The following is a 16,796-nucleotide window of genomic DNA, read 5'->3' as shown; positions in this document are numbered from 1 at the left end:
GTGAACCCTTGCACACTGTTGTTAGGAATGTAAATTAATACAGCTACTATGGAGAACATTTTGGAGATTCCTCAACAAACTGAAAAATCAGCTACCACATAATCTGGCAATCCCACTGCTAGGTATATAGCCCAAAGAAAGGAAATCAGTGTATTGAAGAGATATCTGCACGCCTATGCTTGTTGCAGCACTGTCTACAATAACTAAGATTTGGAAGTCACCTAAGTGTCCATTAACAGGTGAATGGATGCAGCAAATGTGGTACATACACACAATGGAGTACTATTCCGCCTTAAAAGAGAATGAGATCTAGTTATTTGCAACAGCATGGATGGAAGTGGAGATCATTAAGTGAAATAAGCCAGGCACAGAAAGACAAACACTGTGTATTCTCACTTATTTGTGAGATCTAAAAATCAAATCAATTGAACTCATGAACATGAGAGAAGAAGGATGGTTACTAAAGGCTGGGAAGGGTGGCAGGGGGTCAGTAGGGGTAGGTGGGGATGGTTAACGGATATAAAGATAGAATGAGGAAGACCTACTATCTGACAATACAAGAAGGTGACTATAGTCAATAATAACTTAATCGTCTATTTTAAAATAACTTAAAGAATGTAATTTGGCTGGCTGAAACTCAAAGGGTAAATACTTATGAGGGATGGATACTCCATTCTCCATGATGTGCTCATTTCAGTTTGCATGCCCATATCAAAACATCTCATGAACCCCATAAATATATACACCTACTATGTACCCAGAGAAGTGTTAAAAATAATTACAATTTTTTTAAATACAAAAAATATATTCAAGATAAAAAAAAAGAAAAAGAAAACAAACGGGGAGAGAAGCACACTAGTCCATCTACCCCGTCACGTACCTTTCTCCAAATCCTTTCTCTGCAACCCAAGTGTCTGTCTCCTGTCAGTCATACAGCCAGAGACATGGAGTAGAACAGTGGACGCAAATGCCCCGGAGGTGCAGCAGTTAAGCAGCAAGCTCTCCTGCAGATGCTATTCCCTGCTCCTTCCCATCACTGCCCACTTCCCCACCCACTTAGGCACCTGGCTAATGTATTCATCCTTCAGATCTCAGCCTAGGTGCTACCTTCTCGGGGAAGCTTTCTCAAGCCTGGTCACTGTACCTGGCCAGGTACCCCTTACCTCTGCTCTCATAGCCCCTGGGCTTTGCCTGACAGTGCCCTGACTGCCCTGTATTAGAATGAACTGCCCTCACCTCATCACTACTCCAGCTCATGGTTCTCAGGTACTGGCCAGGTGTCAAACTGGCCCTGGGGGAAGTTTCTTGAGTTGAGCAGAAGCTTTGAAAGATTGGGCCAGGACCGAACTATCCCTTTGCTTGGTTAGGGTAGGGTCAATGCTCCAAGCCCCCGAGCTGGTACTTCATGGGTCACACCATGCTTAACAGGGTGAATTCAGAGCTCCTGAGGCCGACGTCGGCCAGCTCTTGGTTCTCCATCCAATTCTTCCCTCCACTAAGATCCCTGGGAGGCAGACATGGAGAGAAGGGGGTACTGTTCTGCCACTTTAGAGAGGAGGACAACTGTGACAGGAAGAGGAGGAGCACTTTCTGTGGTCGCACTCATTACGAGAATCCAAGTATGGTTTGTGTGCAGATGGTAGCACAGGTACCCAGGCTGGCTGGGGCTGCCCTTCACTGAGTCATGCAGAGAACAGGAAGGAGGCCACCACTCAACAGACACTTTGTGGGCCTCTTACACATGTTATCAACCTGCACAGCATCCATCCGAAGCAGGGATCAGCAGGAGGGATCAGCAATGAGACAATTGAGGCTGAGATGTCAAATGACCTGCCTAAGGTCCCACAGCCAGCAAATAGTGCTGAGAGCTTGGCCAGACTCCCAGAAGCACTTCAGTCACTTCTGCTTACTCTCCTCTGCCTTCACGTTCCTCATTGCTAGTATTAATTTAGGCATTCCTACATGCCAGGGACAGTTCTACCTTGTGACAACCCTCTGAGACAGGTACTGCTATTAACCTCATTTTGTAGATGCCACGTCTGAGGGTTCTGAGAGGTTAACTAAATTGTCCAATGTCCTTGAGTCAAATGGAACTGGATTTGAACCTGGGTCTTTCTGGCTTCAGAGCCAGCACTCTGAAGTTCTATCCTCTGCTGACTCCCTGTAGGGAGACATTCTAGCCCACTGTGAAATTTCAAAGAACTGTCAGTGGAAGAGGGAGTAGGCCGGCTGTGCAGCTCAGGGGCAGACCCAGGTCCATGGGGAGACGAGGTAGCGCGTGGGGCTCTGAATCAGAAGACCTGATTCTAGCTGCAGTTCCGCCTCAGCATAACCTTGGGCAAGGCTTTCCCCCTTGTGGTCCCTGAGAGGTCATCTAAAGTTGAGTGATGAATGACCTTGTTATCCTGAATGAAGACAGGTCCTAGAGGTGGGCCTGAGTGACAAGAGTGATACCCCCCACCTCCATCATCCACAAGCCATGGTCCTCTCTCAAGGCTGCCTTACTAGGCAATGACACATTTTCTTTTTACCATGGGGGAAGAGTTCTAATTTCACAACTTTCCTCAAAAATAGCTTTCCTCCAGTGGCCTCAAAAGATGGCAGTGTTCTTTCCTTTGAGATGCATTGTAGGAAATTGGGGGAGGATCTCTATGTCTGCAGACAGATGAAGCTGTCCTCAATATTACTAGCTGTGTAGTGAGTGTATTAACCTCAGTGTTCTCATCTGTAAAATGGGAAAATAACAGTTTTCAGGGTGCAGTAAAGAATAAATGAATGCCCTTAGAAAAGGCTTGGCAAAGAGTAAGTGCTCAGTCGGTGGTTGTGATTATTACTATTATTATGATTGAGTCATGTTTGGGATGAGTGATGTCTGCCCCTCTCTTCCCCTCAGGGCTGAGATTATTGGACCTAGAACACCTCCAAGTCTCATTTCCCTCCAGGCTTAGCCACAGGGGAGTCAGGTCAAAGCAGGCTTAAGCATGGGTACTTTTAACTAGCAGCTTTTTTTTTTTTTGAGACGGAGTCTCGCTCTCATTGCCCAGGCTGGAGTGCAATGGTGCAATCTCGGCTCATTGCAACCTCCGCCTCCTGGGTTCAAGTGCTTCTCCTGCCTCAGCCTCCCAAGTAACTGGGATTACAGGTGCCCGCTACTAAGCCTGGATAATTTTTTGTATTTTTAGTAGAGATGGGGTTTCACTATGTTAGTCAGGCTAGTCTCGAACTGCTGACCTCAAGGCGATCCACCCGCCTCTGCCTCCCAAAGTGCTGTGATTACAGGTGTGAGCCACTGCGCTCAGCCACCTAGCAGCTCTTTAAGCACATTAAGATACCACTGAGTAGGTGAGTCAGCATCCTGTCCAGAGCCATTTGTTGCACCTTAGTGACCGGCTATGTCAGTGACGTCAAAACAGGTCGTTATTTATGGAGTAGTGCCCCAGTGAGGCCCTCTGCCAGGAGCTCGGCTGCTTGTCGGGCAGATCTGAGCCATCCCCTGAGCAGCTGCAAACCCCGGAGCATCTGCCCTGGAGACACACTGCTGCAGTCAGTGGAATTCAGGCCTCAATCATGGTTTTTCCAATTATTTGAGGAAAAAATACTCCATTGTGATTTTTAAAATTGAGATAAAGGGAATAAAAAATTGCTGCCGTTCTCTGAGCCCCACCTTGTGTGGTTCTGTGCAGGGCTCTCCACTGTCTGCCTTTCATCTGGTCCTCACAAAAAAGGTGCTTACATTTAGAGAAGCCAAAGCTGAACAGCAGTGACTTTCCCAAGGCTGCAGAGTGAGTTATGTAGGGCCTGGCTGGGACTGCAATCTGTATTCCTGGACGCCCAGGGCTGTACACTTGCTACCCCAACCCATGATCTCCCTGTCATCCCAAAGTTTTTTTTTTTTTTTTTTTTTCCCGAGACGGAGTTTCGCTCTTGTTACCCAGGCTGGAGTGCAATGGCGCAATCTCGGCTCACCGCAACCTCCGCCTCCTGGGTTCAGGCAATTCTCCTGCCTCAGCCTCCTGAGTAGCTGGGATTACAGGCACATGCCACCATGCCTAGCTCATTTTTTGTATTTTTAGTAGAGACGGGGTTTCACCATGTTGACCAGGATGGTCTCGATCTCTTGACCTCATGATCCGCCCGCCTTGGCCTCCCAAAGTGCTGGGATTACAGGTGTGAGCCACTGCGCCCGGCCCTTTTTTTTTTTAATGAGACCAAGTTTCACTCTGTCACCCAGGCTGGAGTGCAGTGGCACAATCTCGGCTCACTGCAACCTCTACCTCCCAGGTTCGAGTGATTCTCCTGCCTCAGCCTCCTGAGTAGCTGGGATTATAGGTGTGCACCACCACACCTGGCTAATTTTTGTATTTTTAGTAGAGACAGGGTTTCACCATGTTGGTCAGGCTGGTCTCAAACTCCTGACCTTGTGATCCGCCCACCTTCGCCTCCCAAAGTCCTGGGATTACAGGTGTGAACCACCACGCCCGGCTGGTCCCAATCTTAAGTACAAAAATCCAGGACATGATGCTTAAGCCACACAGCCTTACTCAATTCTGTGGATTTAAATGTGTGTGCCTGTGTGTGTGTGTGTGTGTGTGTGTGTGTGTGTGTGTTCATTTGCAAGACGATGTCTCTTTTCCCAATTTAATCATAGCGTTCATTTACATAGGGATTTAAATTTTGTAAAGCACTTCTACACTAGAATCTCTTTCGGTCTTAACAATCTTACAAAATAGCTTGGCCAAGGATTATGATTCTTAATTTACAGTTAGGAAACCAAAGCTCAGCCAGAGAAATAGCGTCAGCAAAGCCCGTGGCTAGATTATGACCGAGCTAAGCATTGGGTTCAGCCCTTCTTACTCCATGCTAGCTCCGTCTCCACTGGTTTGCACCTGACCCCATTCCTCCATCATCTACCCCTATGTGGGGTTCAGGGAATATGCTTAGAAAAGGGAAAAAGAGCAAAAGGAACCAGAGGAAGAATGTAGATGAAATGAAGGGGAAGGAGAGGCAAGTTAAAAATGGGGACAGGGAGAAGAGAGGTTATTAATAAAGAGGAGAAATTCAAGAAGATAGGAAACAGACTGTGAGGGTGGAGAAGTTGAGCCCTCTGGTATGAAGCTCAAAAAGCCAGTGCTGTCCTACTGAATGGAAGGGTATGTGGGTAATTTTTCATGCTGAATCCTCTTTAAGGAAACAGCAGAGTCTTCCTGCCCTGGTGTAAGGAGTCACACTGGGGTCTGGCATCTTTGGGTTGAAGCTTGACACCCAAGTCTCAGGGCCACTTTGTTCTTCTCTGGCCCATGAAATAACCAGAGGCAACTTTAGTTTCAGGCAAATAATATCTGAAAGATGGACGGTCTTCAGGCCTGGGTTTATTTTTGAATGAGATGGAATTTCAAGGCAATGGTTCCCTAGACCTGGTTCAATCAAGAAAAGGAGAATTGTGGTGCCTCTTAGGTGCTGTGTGCACATTGATCCACTGAACTCCAGCTACCTTTTCCAGGTAAGTCTCATCACCATCTTACAGATAAGGTAACAGAAAAGTTGAATACATTGCTTGAGGACATACAGGCTGTGTTTCCTTTCTGACTGTTTTCTGAGATACCCTTTGGCAAAGCTCTTAGCATCCCCTTTGGAAATTCTCCATCCCCTTTTTCGATCCTCTTTCACAGTAAGATGCCCTTTGGAATAGGCTGATATGAATTTGAATTACATGTTCACCATTTACTGCTGTGAGATTTTAGGAAGTCAGTCTCTGTAAGTTCTCCTTATCTAATAAATGGGCTACAATTGCTTATCTCCACAGAACGTTCCTGCCCTTCATGTAGTGAACTTTGCTTTGGACTTTTATACTTCTTTGCCTCTGTCTAAATATGTCCATCTGATATCTTATTCTTTCAAGGCTTTGCTATGCATCTAATCAACCACTCCCTGCTAAGGCATCAAAGGACGACAAGAGCTTCATGCAGGAGTCAGAAAAGCTTTTCTGCAAAAAAGGGAATCGTAAATTTTTAGGCCTTGAGGGCCACATAATCTCTGTTGAAATGACTCGGCTCTGCTGTTACAGGGTAGTCACAGGCACTATGCTAACTATGGAGCTTGGCTGTGTTCCAGTAAATCTTCACCTATGTGCATTAAGAATAAAATTTAATGTAATTTTCATGTTCTATGAAATATCTTTTTTCTTTTTTCAACCACTTAAAATGTAAACTCCATCTCTTGGTTCACAGTTGTACAAAAACAGACAGTCAACCAGACTTGGCCTGTAGGCCACACTTTGCTGACTCCTGGCTCAACACATGATCCCTGCAGGAAGTATTTTCATTTTCAGGGGGGATTGTCTATTAAAATAAAAGACTGGGATTGCAATGGTGGAACCTTAGATACCCTGGCACGACAGCAAAAGAGAGAACTAAGGGCAAGAATCTTCCTTGACTCTGTCTTTTTGGCAATCCCCTGAGCCCACTTTCCTAAGCAAATCTGGGTACCTTCTTGGGATGATCACCCTCTGATTTGAAATCTGTGCCTTTCATGTAGTAAAATGTAAGCCAGAAATTTCAGTTTATTTGATTAATAACCCATCTGACTTTCAGAAGGGGCAAGGTGACCAGTTGACCCCTGGAGCTTGGGTGTTCTTCTCCTTGGGAGGGTGGCAGCTGGTGATAGCTGCAGAGGGAACAGGGACATGGTGAGGGCCTCTTCAGCCCCAGACACGCCTGACTGCCACCTTTGTTCCTTTGCCTATGGGATCTCATGAGATTTGCCTATAAATCTAACCTAGATGCTCACTTTAACTGGATTTTGGAATAAATATATGACTTTTAGATACTTTTTGGGAAGTGCTCCACTTGAAAGTGCATTCAAAAATAATCATTCTTTTCTGCTGGTCTCCCTCTCCTGAGTCTCTGCATTCCAGTCATCATCTATATGGTTTGCTGAGGAGTCCTTCTTCCCTAAGATATTCATAACCACACGGAGCCAGGAAGGTCTCTGGGGTTCCCCTGCCCTCAGGATGCTGCAGGAGGAGGCCCTCCCTCCATGGCCTGGTCCTCGGTTGGCCAGTCCAGTATTCTCTCCCTGCCGCAACCATCCTGTGCTCCTGCCCACCCAACACCTGTTTTCTAGTCTGGAATGTCCCCTCCTCTCTGTGCTAAAGCCCAGTATTTTTCTGGATTTGCTTCAGGAACATCTCCCCAGGGCTCTTGCCTGGTGTAAGGTTACATGTCCCCTTTGTCTTCCAACAGTCCCTCCAGTGCAGCTTTTGTCTTCAGCATTGCCATCATCTCCTCCTGCACTAGGAGTCCTGGCAGACCCTACCCATATCCTCAGCCTTTAGTACACAGTAGGCCTGCACTAAAGTGTTAACTAATGCACTCCAAAAATATTATTTCCCACCATGTAATATGCATTCAATTTCAGTGTCTCTCACAATGCCAATAACTAACAGCAAATAACTAATACCAATTAGCAGCAACTAATCTAATGCTGATTAGATGCTGTCTCTCTGCTGCTGTATTTTCAACACAAAAGTGTTAGACACACTCAAGGTGTCTGGTACATATTTTCTGCATATTCTTAGTCAAAGTGAAGTTGATGAAAGCAGCCAGATCTACTACCCCAGACTTATTTGTTTTTCTTTTTTTTGAGATGGAGTTTTGCTCTTGTTACCCAGGCTGGAGTGCAATGGCACAATCTCAGCTCACCGCAACCTCCGCCTCCTGAGTTCAAGCAATTCTCCTGCCTCAGCCTCCCGAGTTGCTGGGACTACAGGGGTGCGCCACCATGCCCAGCTAATTTTTGTATTTTTAGTAGAGGCAGGGTTTCACCATGTTGATCAGGATGGTCTCGATCTCTTGACCTCGTGGTCCACCCGCCTTGGCCTCCCAAAGTGCTGGGATTATAGGCATGAGCCAAAGCGCCCGGCTTACCCCAGACTTATTAAATCAGGATGTGCATTTTACCCAGACACCCTGCCCCACCCACTGACTCATGCGCATCTTTGAGTTTGAGAAGCCCTTTTCCAAAAGATACCACGCTTCCTTGCTAATGAAGGACCTGTTTGTGGGATGGTAGAAGAATCGCTGCAGACACTTTGATGCACCTGGAGAATTATTCAAAACCCAAACAACAGAGAGGAAATAGCTCAATTATGTGGCTGCATCTCTCTTTTTCTTTTAAATCAGGACATCTTATTGGGAAGGTAAAAGGGACAGGGCATGTGGGAGAAACTCTCCCAACTGGTGATGTATGAATTGCTGCTGAGCAAGGTGTAATTAGCTGCCATGGGATCACACTCAGGGATTAGGCAGGCAGACAAAGATGGGCTCCTTGGGGGCTGGTGAGCTGATTCTTCAGTCTGGGGAGCCTCAGACCCAGAAAAGCTGGATGTCTGGTCAGTAACATATCTGGGGGAAAATAGTGAAAGCCCAAGAGGAAAGTCTCTAGTGGCTCTCTTCACAGGGAAATAATTTTGCATAAAGGGATAGTGAAATACTGAACTTTGGGTTGATTTTACAGGAACAAATAATGAATAGAAAATCTGACTTGCAACAATAAAAGGGAAAATGCATCAAGTAAGTGTTGTGGAAGACAATCTTTTCGGCTTGAAACATAGAAAAGGATGGGCCGAGGGATTAAAAAGAACAATAAAGGAAAGCGTAAACAAGGGATGCGCTTCTCCAAACGGCATAACATAAAATAAAAGGAAAACCAACCCAACAAACACAAACCTCAAACTAGCAACTGAATTACAAACAGTCCCCTAAAGGACAGGCCAGGGCTCCTGTAAGGAGAGTTCAGCAGGCTCATGTGGCTCAGCTCAACCTCCAGTAGGGCCCACTGCTGTGACTGCCACCCTCACCCTGACAGCCTCCAAGGGCACCACATCCCCTGCAGAGCTCTGGCCCACAAAGGGACATAGATCCCTCTCCAGGTCATCACAGCACACACAGGCCCTGGCTTGGGTAATTTCCTTCTGTCAGCAAGAGGGAAACAGAAGACTGAGTTGGGTTCAGTGTATAATGATCGGGTGATGGGTGCACCAAAATCTCACAAACTACCACTAAAGAACTTACTCACATCAGTACCACCCATTCCCCCAAAACCTATGAAAATAAAAAAAATTAAAAGAAAATAGAGAAAGCTTAGAAACACTCAACTTGAGGCTATCTAGGAGCCATTTAAAGGATTCTCTATCTCTGGGAGTATCTTGTAGCTCTCTTCTTACTCTGTGTAATGAGATCTATACTCAAGTCCTTCACTCTTACTCTGTGTAACCAGATCTATACTCAAGTCCTCCGCTCTTACTCTGTGTAACGAGGTCTATACTCAAGTCCTCCGCTCTTACTCTGTGTAACGAGGTCTATACTCAAGTCCTCCACTCTTACTCTGTGTAACGAGGTCTATACTCAAGTCCTCCGCTCTCACTCTGTGTAACGAGGTCTACACTCAAGTCCTCTGGTCTTACTCTGTGTAACCAGATCTATACTCAAGTCCTCCACTATCAAGCACATATATCCAGGAGACTCAAGTCTTCATCTCTAGCACATACCTTTCTCCTAAGCATCAGATGTGACAATCCGACTGCACACTAGATGTCTCTGGCACCTCACATTGATCTTTTAACTAAAATTAAGTCTTTAGCTGCTGCACGTAACTCCTTCTCCTTCCATGTCGCCACCTCACGGCCTAGCACCATAATCCATCTGGGGGCCCATGTGCCAAAAGGGACAGGCAGACCTAGCCTTCTCTTTCTTATCCAATATATCTACCAGAGTCCACTAAGTCTAGCTACTATTTCTCAAGCATCTTCCCTCTTCATTTTTTAATTTACTTATATGTATTTTTTGAGACAGTATCTCACTCTGTTACCCAGGCTGGAGTGCAGTGGTGCAATGCCAGCTCACCGCAACCTCCACCTCCCAGGTTCAAGGGATTCTCCTGCCTCAGCATCTCAAGTAGCTGGGATTGCAGGCAGGCACCACCATGCCCAGTTAGTTTTTTGTATTTTAGTAGAGACGGGGCTTCACAATGTTGGCCAGGCTGGTTTCAAACTCATGGCCTCAAGTGATCTACCTGCCTTGGCCTCCCAAAGTGCTGGGACTACAGGTGTGAGCCACCACGCCTAGCCCTGTTCCTTCTTTAAATGATGCTTTGTAGACAATAGCTCATCTGCTAAAGGTGGAAAATAGGCTATAAAACAATACATAGTGAAAGTAAAAATAATACTCTTAGAACTCAAACAGGATGTCTGGTTCCACAGATGACTCCTTACTCATTCTTTCTTGCTAGGCCCCATATAACATCCTGTGAACTGTTTAGGTAACCACAGGTCCTTACTATGAGGACAGCATTTAAAGCCTCTCCTTCCCATCCTAACTACTCTGCTAAGCCCTTGCCCTTAAAGCCTTCAAAGATAGCTTTTTTAGGTCATTTCTTTCTTACTCTCTTAAGACAGACAGTCAGTGTTATAGAGCGAAATGTTTGTGTCCTCTCCAAATTCATATGTTATAACCTAATCCCTTAAAGAAAATGTAGTTCATATATATATATATATATATATATATATATATATACACCATGGAATACTATGCACTCAAAAAAAGGAACAAGATCATGTCCTTTGCAGGGACCTGGATGGAGCTGGAAGCTATTATCCTCTGCAAACTAATACAGGAACAGAAAACCAAACACAGTATGTTCTCACTTATAAGTGGAAGCTGAACAGTGAGAACATGGAGACTGGGAGGGGAACAATACACACTGGGGCCTGTCAGGTGGTAGAGAGGAGGGAGAGCTTCAGGATAAACAGCTAATGCATGTGGGGCTTAATACCTAGGTGATGATAGGTGCAGCAAACCACCGCGGCACACATTTACCTATGCAATAAACCTGCGTGTCCTGTACATGTATCCCGGAACTTAAAATTAAATTAAATGAAAAAGAAAGGCTGCAAATTCAAACACTTGGCATGACAGGCAGGATGCAAGCCGGTCTTTAGGTGACCTGCTACAGGTGCATCAATTTCCTAGTTCCTAATATAAGTTTTCATCCCTGAAAGCTAGAGATTCCTCTAAGCACACTGTGAGTTCTCAAAGCTCGGGACAAAACAAAGAGAAGTAGTTCTCCCCTCCACTCACACAGGTCTGGCTTATGCTTTGAGCCATCCTCTTCTCTAGCCAAGTGAGAATGGGAGTATTCCCTTCAGCAAAGTTCCACCTCACTACAGAGTGAGGTGACCATTATCACCTATTCAGAATTGCAACCTCAGAATACAGCAGAGAAGACAAAGCTCACATAAGAGCAAGATGTATGTGCCTGGCATCCTGGGCTTGTTTTCTGGAGGCAAAGCCTTCCTTCCTCCCTATGCTGCAAGTTGAATCCTCAATAAGCCCCACCCTGCCCATTGGTAAGTCATGCTAGCAAACACACTTTTAGTTCATGCTTAGGTGATGGATGGAAAGTTCAGTGCCATGGGCTGCAAGAAGTGTGGTTCTGCCCTAAGGAAGCCTATATCCTTTCGAGAAGACCAACCCACAGAGAAATTACAGGAATTAGAAAACCATAGCCATGGTAGACAATGCTTTAGCCAAGGTCTGAAAGGCAGGCGGCAAAAGAGCTGGGGTCTGAGATGCCCTGAGAAGGAAAGGCTCCAGCTGTGGGCAGGGTCCCTTGCTCTGAGAAAGCTCCCTGGAAGAAGCTGGCTGCAGTAAGGACTGGGTGACACGCTGATTGAGAGTGCTTGGGGGAAGCAGGAGCTCTTGCGTGTAATGGATTGCATTCGCGGTACTGCAATCCCCTCCTGCTTGAAAGGAAATGGTTTAGAACAGGTACCAGAATTCAAACTGCCAAAGTGCATTTGCTTGGTTACTCCAGTTGCTTGTGAGAAGTCAGTTTGGGAGGGGCTTCTGTTCTTCCAGGGAATAAAGTAGAATTATGTCTGGCAAATGCACACAGCCCCTTCTCAGCTGGATCTGAGGGAATTGGGGCTCACTGCAGCTTCTCACCCTGACCTCAAAACCTCAGCAACCCACCCACCCTCCCATACCACAGGCCTCTCTAATCTTGCTTTCCACATCTCTTCAGGCACAGCTGTTTATGCAAGCCAGACTACTCTCCTTGTTTCTTCATTGGCCCCCTGAATGTCCTCCCCTGTCTGTGTTCCTTGTCTATTTACAAAGTGCAACCCTATACCAGCTCCAAGAAAAGCCAACCCTTTTCTCCAAGGCCCCTGATGCGCGTTCACAGTAAGGGGCAGTCTGAATCATCTGCAAGTAGCAAGCAAGCCAGTAAAACGTGGTTCATTCCAGTTTGCTCCACACAGCTGGGAGAAGGGGCAGGACAAGAGACACACAACTCAGACCAGCTGTGGTCAGTTCGTCCCTGGAGAAAGGTGTACTTCCGGCTAAGAGGCTGCAGCCCTGACCAGGCGTATAAGAGAGAATAGGCCCCAGGATGAGTGAGTAAGAGTTGAGGGTTGTCCAAGTGGAGGAATGAAGTGAATTAGTCGGCTGGGAGGAGCACAGGACGTTCCCCTCTAGGACTAGGGGCTGGAACAGGAATGTAGGAAGGCACTGTGACCTGCTATACATATTAGAGAGCCTGGAGGGCCTGTCTATCATCTGGAAGCCTACTGGGGCAGTCACTGAGAGAGAGGACATCCCAAACTCCGGCTCTGGGTGCCAAACGCAGTTTGGCAGTTTGAATTCTTGTACCTGTTCTAAGTCATTTCACTTTAGGAAGGAAGGAATCGCAAGGGGTAAGCGGGAGGGAGAAGTGTAAGGATGAAGACCCCATTGCCGGCTTCTGCCACCACAGGCTGGAAGCTAAGGCAGGGAAGCCACCATGAAGTAATTGATTCTCCTATTCCACGTGTTTAAATCACTTTGCCCGACTCTATCAGTGGATGTAGGGAATTGCCTATTCCTTCTTTCCTTTGTTCCACAAAGATACCTTTTTTCTGTAACCAAAGGTTTGCTGACCATTCCTGCACTGTTAAACACTTGCGAAGTGCCTGCATCATGTCTGGTTCTGTGCTGGGCACTGGAGACAAAACAGCAAATGGGCACCAGCTTTGCCCTACAGCAGCTCACTGTCTGGAGCTGCAAACAGCGGTGTGCACTATCGCGTGGTGCTCTATACATCCGTCACACGTAGAGTTAAGCATTGTGACCAGGCTTTCCCTTGCTTACATTTAATAAGTACAAATTCCGTTAGGAAATTACATTTAAATATAGGAATAAAAATGTAATCACAAATCTATAGGTGCCTCATTTGTCAAAGTCAAAGAAGCACTGGGACTGTTCTCCCAACACAACTGTGTGCTTTGCTTTTCCCTCTTAAATTCCCATTGTGAACATATTCCATGCATAAAGAGTTTATATATTTTTTCCAGGTTTTCTTTTGAAAGGCCACACCTTCATTGGAGCTAATCGCCTTGAGTTAAAAACAAAGTGAGCTCTTCTTTACTCAGATAACTTTTCATTTATTCATTAATTTGTTCATTCATTCATTCATTCATTCAATGACTATTTCTTGAGCACCTACAATTGACACTGGACACTGTGCTAAGCTTGAGAAATTCAGCAGTGAACAAGGCAGAATTCTGTCTGCAGGGTCCTCGGGTCCAGTGAATTATGCCCAATCAGAGCTCAGGCTCCCTGAGGTTGGGAAAACAAAGTTTCCCACTCTGGCTTGTCCTTCTTTCTGTGTCTCTTCCTTGATTCCAAGCAGACTGACACAAAGATGACTCTGCTTTGTTCTTTAACTCTCACGTGCCTTACCTGTGGTTCTTCTACTGAGCATTTCATCTTTTCTACTTTGTTCAAAGGCAAACCACTCTGGCTCTCTCCAGAGGCGGGTTAAATTACCCGTTCCGATCTTTTCAGTTTTAAGTTTAAGGGAGATCAAGTTGTGCAAGGGAGGAGTGCTTTGAGAACTGCCTTCTGAGGGGCCTGATGCCAGGTAGTTTCTCAGACACAGCCTTACTTTGTACCATGATGTCCTGCCAATCTGACCCTGATGAATTGAATTAGAAAAGAATAACTGACTAAAAGGTAGTCATTCAAAGAGTGACCAGGGATTTATAGGGTGGTCTGGCATCAGTCTTCACAACAGGGATGTGAGTGACTAACACAGACTCCCTAGGGAATTTAAGAATTAAAGATACCAGACAGAGAGAGAGAGAAAGAAAGAGAAAATAATGGGGAGGCAGAAGCTTAAAGACACACTAAGAGAAGGCAGTACACAGAAATGAAGCACTTTATGAGTTATGAGTAAGCAATTGCTTGCAGCATCTTCAAACATGAAGTAGAGACAGGGAATCATCGGGCAAGCAAAACAGTGGTGCAGAGATAACTCTAGAATCCCTGCTCAGCCACTAGATCTATTGGCATCTCCACTAGAGCTACTATTATTCCACAAATCACTCAACTCTTTGTAAGGTCCATCAATGCAGCTGTCCTCACCTTCCATACTTGCTCTCAGTTCAGTGGTAAACCCTCCTAACTAAGGGTGACCTAAGCATTTACTTTTCTTTGCATTCCAAAAGATCTAAACTGACGCAAAAATCAACCTCTATCCAAAGCCATTGCTTATTCATTCCCAAAGTCAACATTTCATATACTCCCTAATCCAGAGGCTGGATTCTGGGTCTCCCACTTCTGCCTGTGTGCACTCTGTGTGAGCACAAAGAACATGATGACTTTCCCCAGGTGTTCATCAGTGATGCAAAACTTGAAATGCATCAGCTAGACCCAGCACCCCAGGGTACAGTGAACAGGCTTGCTGGCAATTTATCCCACATGCTGTGAGATCATTACTATCGATCGAAGATGTCATGAGATTTGAAAAAAGGGAGCACTGGACAAACTGGGCACATGAGGTTAGAGGGGATGTCTCTGACATTCTCAGCTGAAAAATGGGGATAATATATCACCTAAGAGTGTGAGAATAAGCAAGCCACTTTATTTCTCACAGCAAAGTGAGTGTACTTAAAAAAGTTATGTGTTGGACATGTATGTTCATTGCGGCACTGTTTACAATAGCAAAGACCTGGAACCAACCCAAATGCCCATCGATGATAGACTGGACAAGAAAAATGTGGCACATATACACCATGGAATACTATGCAGCCATAAGAAACGATGAGTTTGTTTCCTTTGTAGGGACATGGATAAACCTGGAAACCATCATTCTCAGCAAACTGACGCAAGAACAGAAAAACAAACACCGCATGTTCTCACTCATAGGTGGGTGATGAACAGTGAGAACACATGGACACAGGGAGGGGAGCATCGCACACTGGGCTCTGTTGGGGGGTGCTAAGGGAGAGACAGAGGTGGGTGGGGAGGTTGGGGAGGGATAACTTGGGGAGAAATGCCAGATATAGGTGATGGGGGGATGGAGGCAGCAAACCACATTGCTATGTATGTACCTATGCAACAATCCTGCATGTTTTGTACATGTACCCCAGAACCTAAAGTGCAATAAAAATATATATATAAATTATGTGTTGTGATGATTTGAGGACATGTACGGCACCTTCTGTACACCAGACCATGCTGCCTTCACACAGGACTGATAAAAGAGGCCTACCTTGCCAGCCGGGCTTGCAAACTGGCTTCACGTCCACCTGCACCAGGGTGTCCTGAGCGGCGGGCTTCTGTCCACAGTCATAGGCGGTCACCAGGATCTCATACTGGTGTTGTTTGTCATAGCTCAGCTTCTCAGTATTCCTGATGTTGCCTGAGGAACAGGGATGTTTACAATCATTTCAGGTCAATCTAACCACAGTGTCCTTCTCCCAAATTCCTTCTCCACTCCACCCACTTTCACAAAAAGAAAGTGACCCTTTTCCATATCTGTTTGTAAAAACAAGGGCAAACAGGAGCATGACTCCACTTGTAGCCTACTTATGTTCTGGTGGCAAGTTTCTGGGAACCACTGGCTGAAGCCACCTAGCGGTGCAATAGGACTGCCAGGGAATTTCGAGCACACACCTGCAATCCAACTGGCTTGTGTTTACAAGTAATGGGTTGCCAGAAAACTTCCTCTTAAAGTACAGCCATGTGATTGTGTCCCTGGTGTAGGGCAAAGACCACTCATCTGCAAGGATATCTTTGGAAAAAAGATGGAATTCAGAAAATGTCCTGACATGTTTTTTTTAACATCTGGGCTTGTCGCCAGGAATGCTCACTGCCTCATCTCACATGAGTTTGCTACCAAATAGGAAGTAAAATCAATAAGAAAACACGTGATCTCCCTTCTGAAAGCTACACAGAATAACAGACTTCTTGCCCTGAAGAAGATACTTTTCTTTTCTAAAAGAGACCAAGTAATTTTTTTCTGATTCATTTATGTGTTCCTGTAGGTTTGATATTATGATTCTGAAATAAATATTTGGTAATTAATGAGCAAAATTTTAATTATTTTTTCTGAAATACAGTTTTAGTTTCAAAGAACTAATTAAGACCTAAAGTGCATTTAATACTTTTAAGCTTCTAATTATAAGCGATTAAAGTATTTTGCTGAGAATGATTTTATTCCTACTTTTTTTTTTGGCAGCAGAGTTGACAGCAAATTAGAATTCAAATGTTATCATCTTTTATCAGAAACTTTAAAAATTAAAATTAATAAACAAATCAACAAAATAGGCCAGGTGCAGTGGCTCCCATCTGCAATCCCAGCACTTTGGAAAGCTGAGGTAGGCTAATGGCTTGAGGGCAGGGGTTTGAGACCAGCCTGGCCAACATGGTAAAACCCCATCTCTCAAAAATTAGCGAGACGTGGTGGTGCACGTC

At 45.4% G+C, this 16,796-nt stretch overlaps 1 protein-coding gene across 1 annotated transcript in view; it reads right to left on the bottom strand.

Moving 5' to 3' along the window:
- CLSTN2 (calsyntenin 2) overlaps window positions 1–16,796 on the bottom strand; it is a 648,539-nt gene that overhangs the window by 133,394 nt on the left and 498,349 nt on the right. The window contains exon 5 of the mRNA XM_017523717.1: window positions 15,592–15,741. Within this exon, the coding sequence (XP_017379206.1) occupies window positions 15,592–15,741 (150 nt within the window). The remainder of the gene's footprint in view (window positions 1–15,591; window positions 15,742–16,796) is intronic.

This window comes from Cebus imitator, unplaced genomic scaffold (genome assembly GCF_001604975.1).
Source record: "Cebus imitator isolate Cc_AM_T3 unplaced genomic scaffold, Cebus_imitator-1.0 Scaffold30, whole genome shotgun sequence".
Lineage (NCBI taxonomy): Eukaryota > Metazoa > Chordata > Mammalia > Primates > Cebidae > Cebus > Cebus imitator.
Note: the sequence above shows the minus strand (reverse complement) of the source record. Positions and strands in the feature narration are given on the sequence as shown.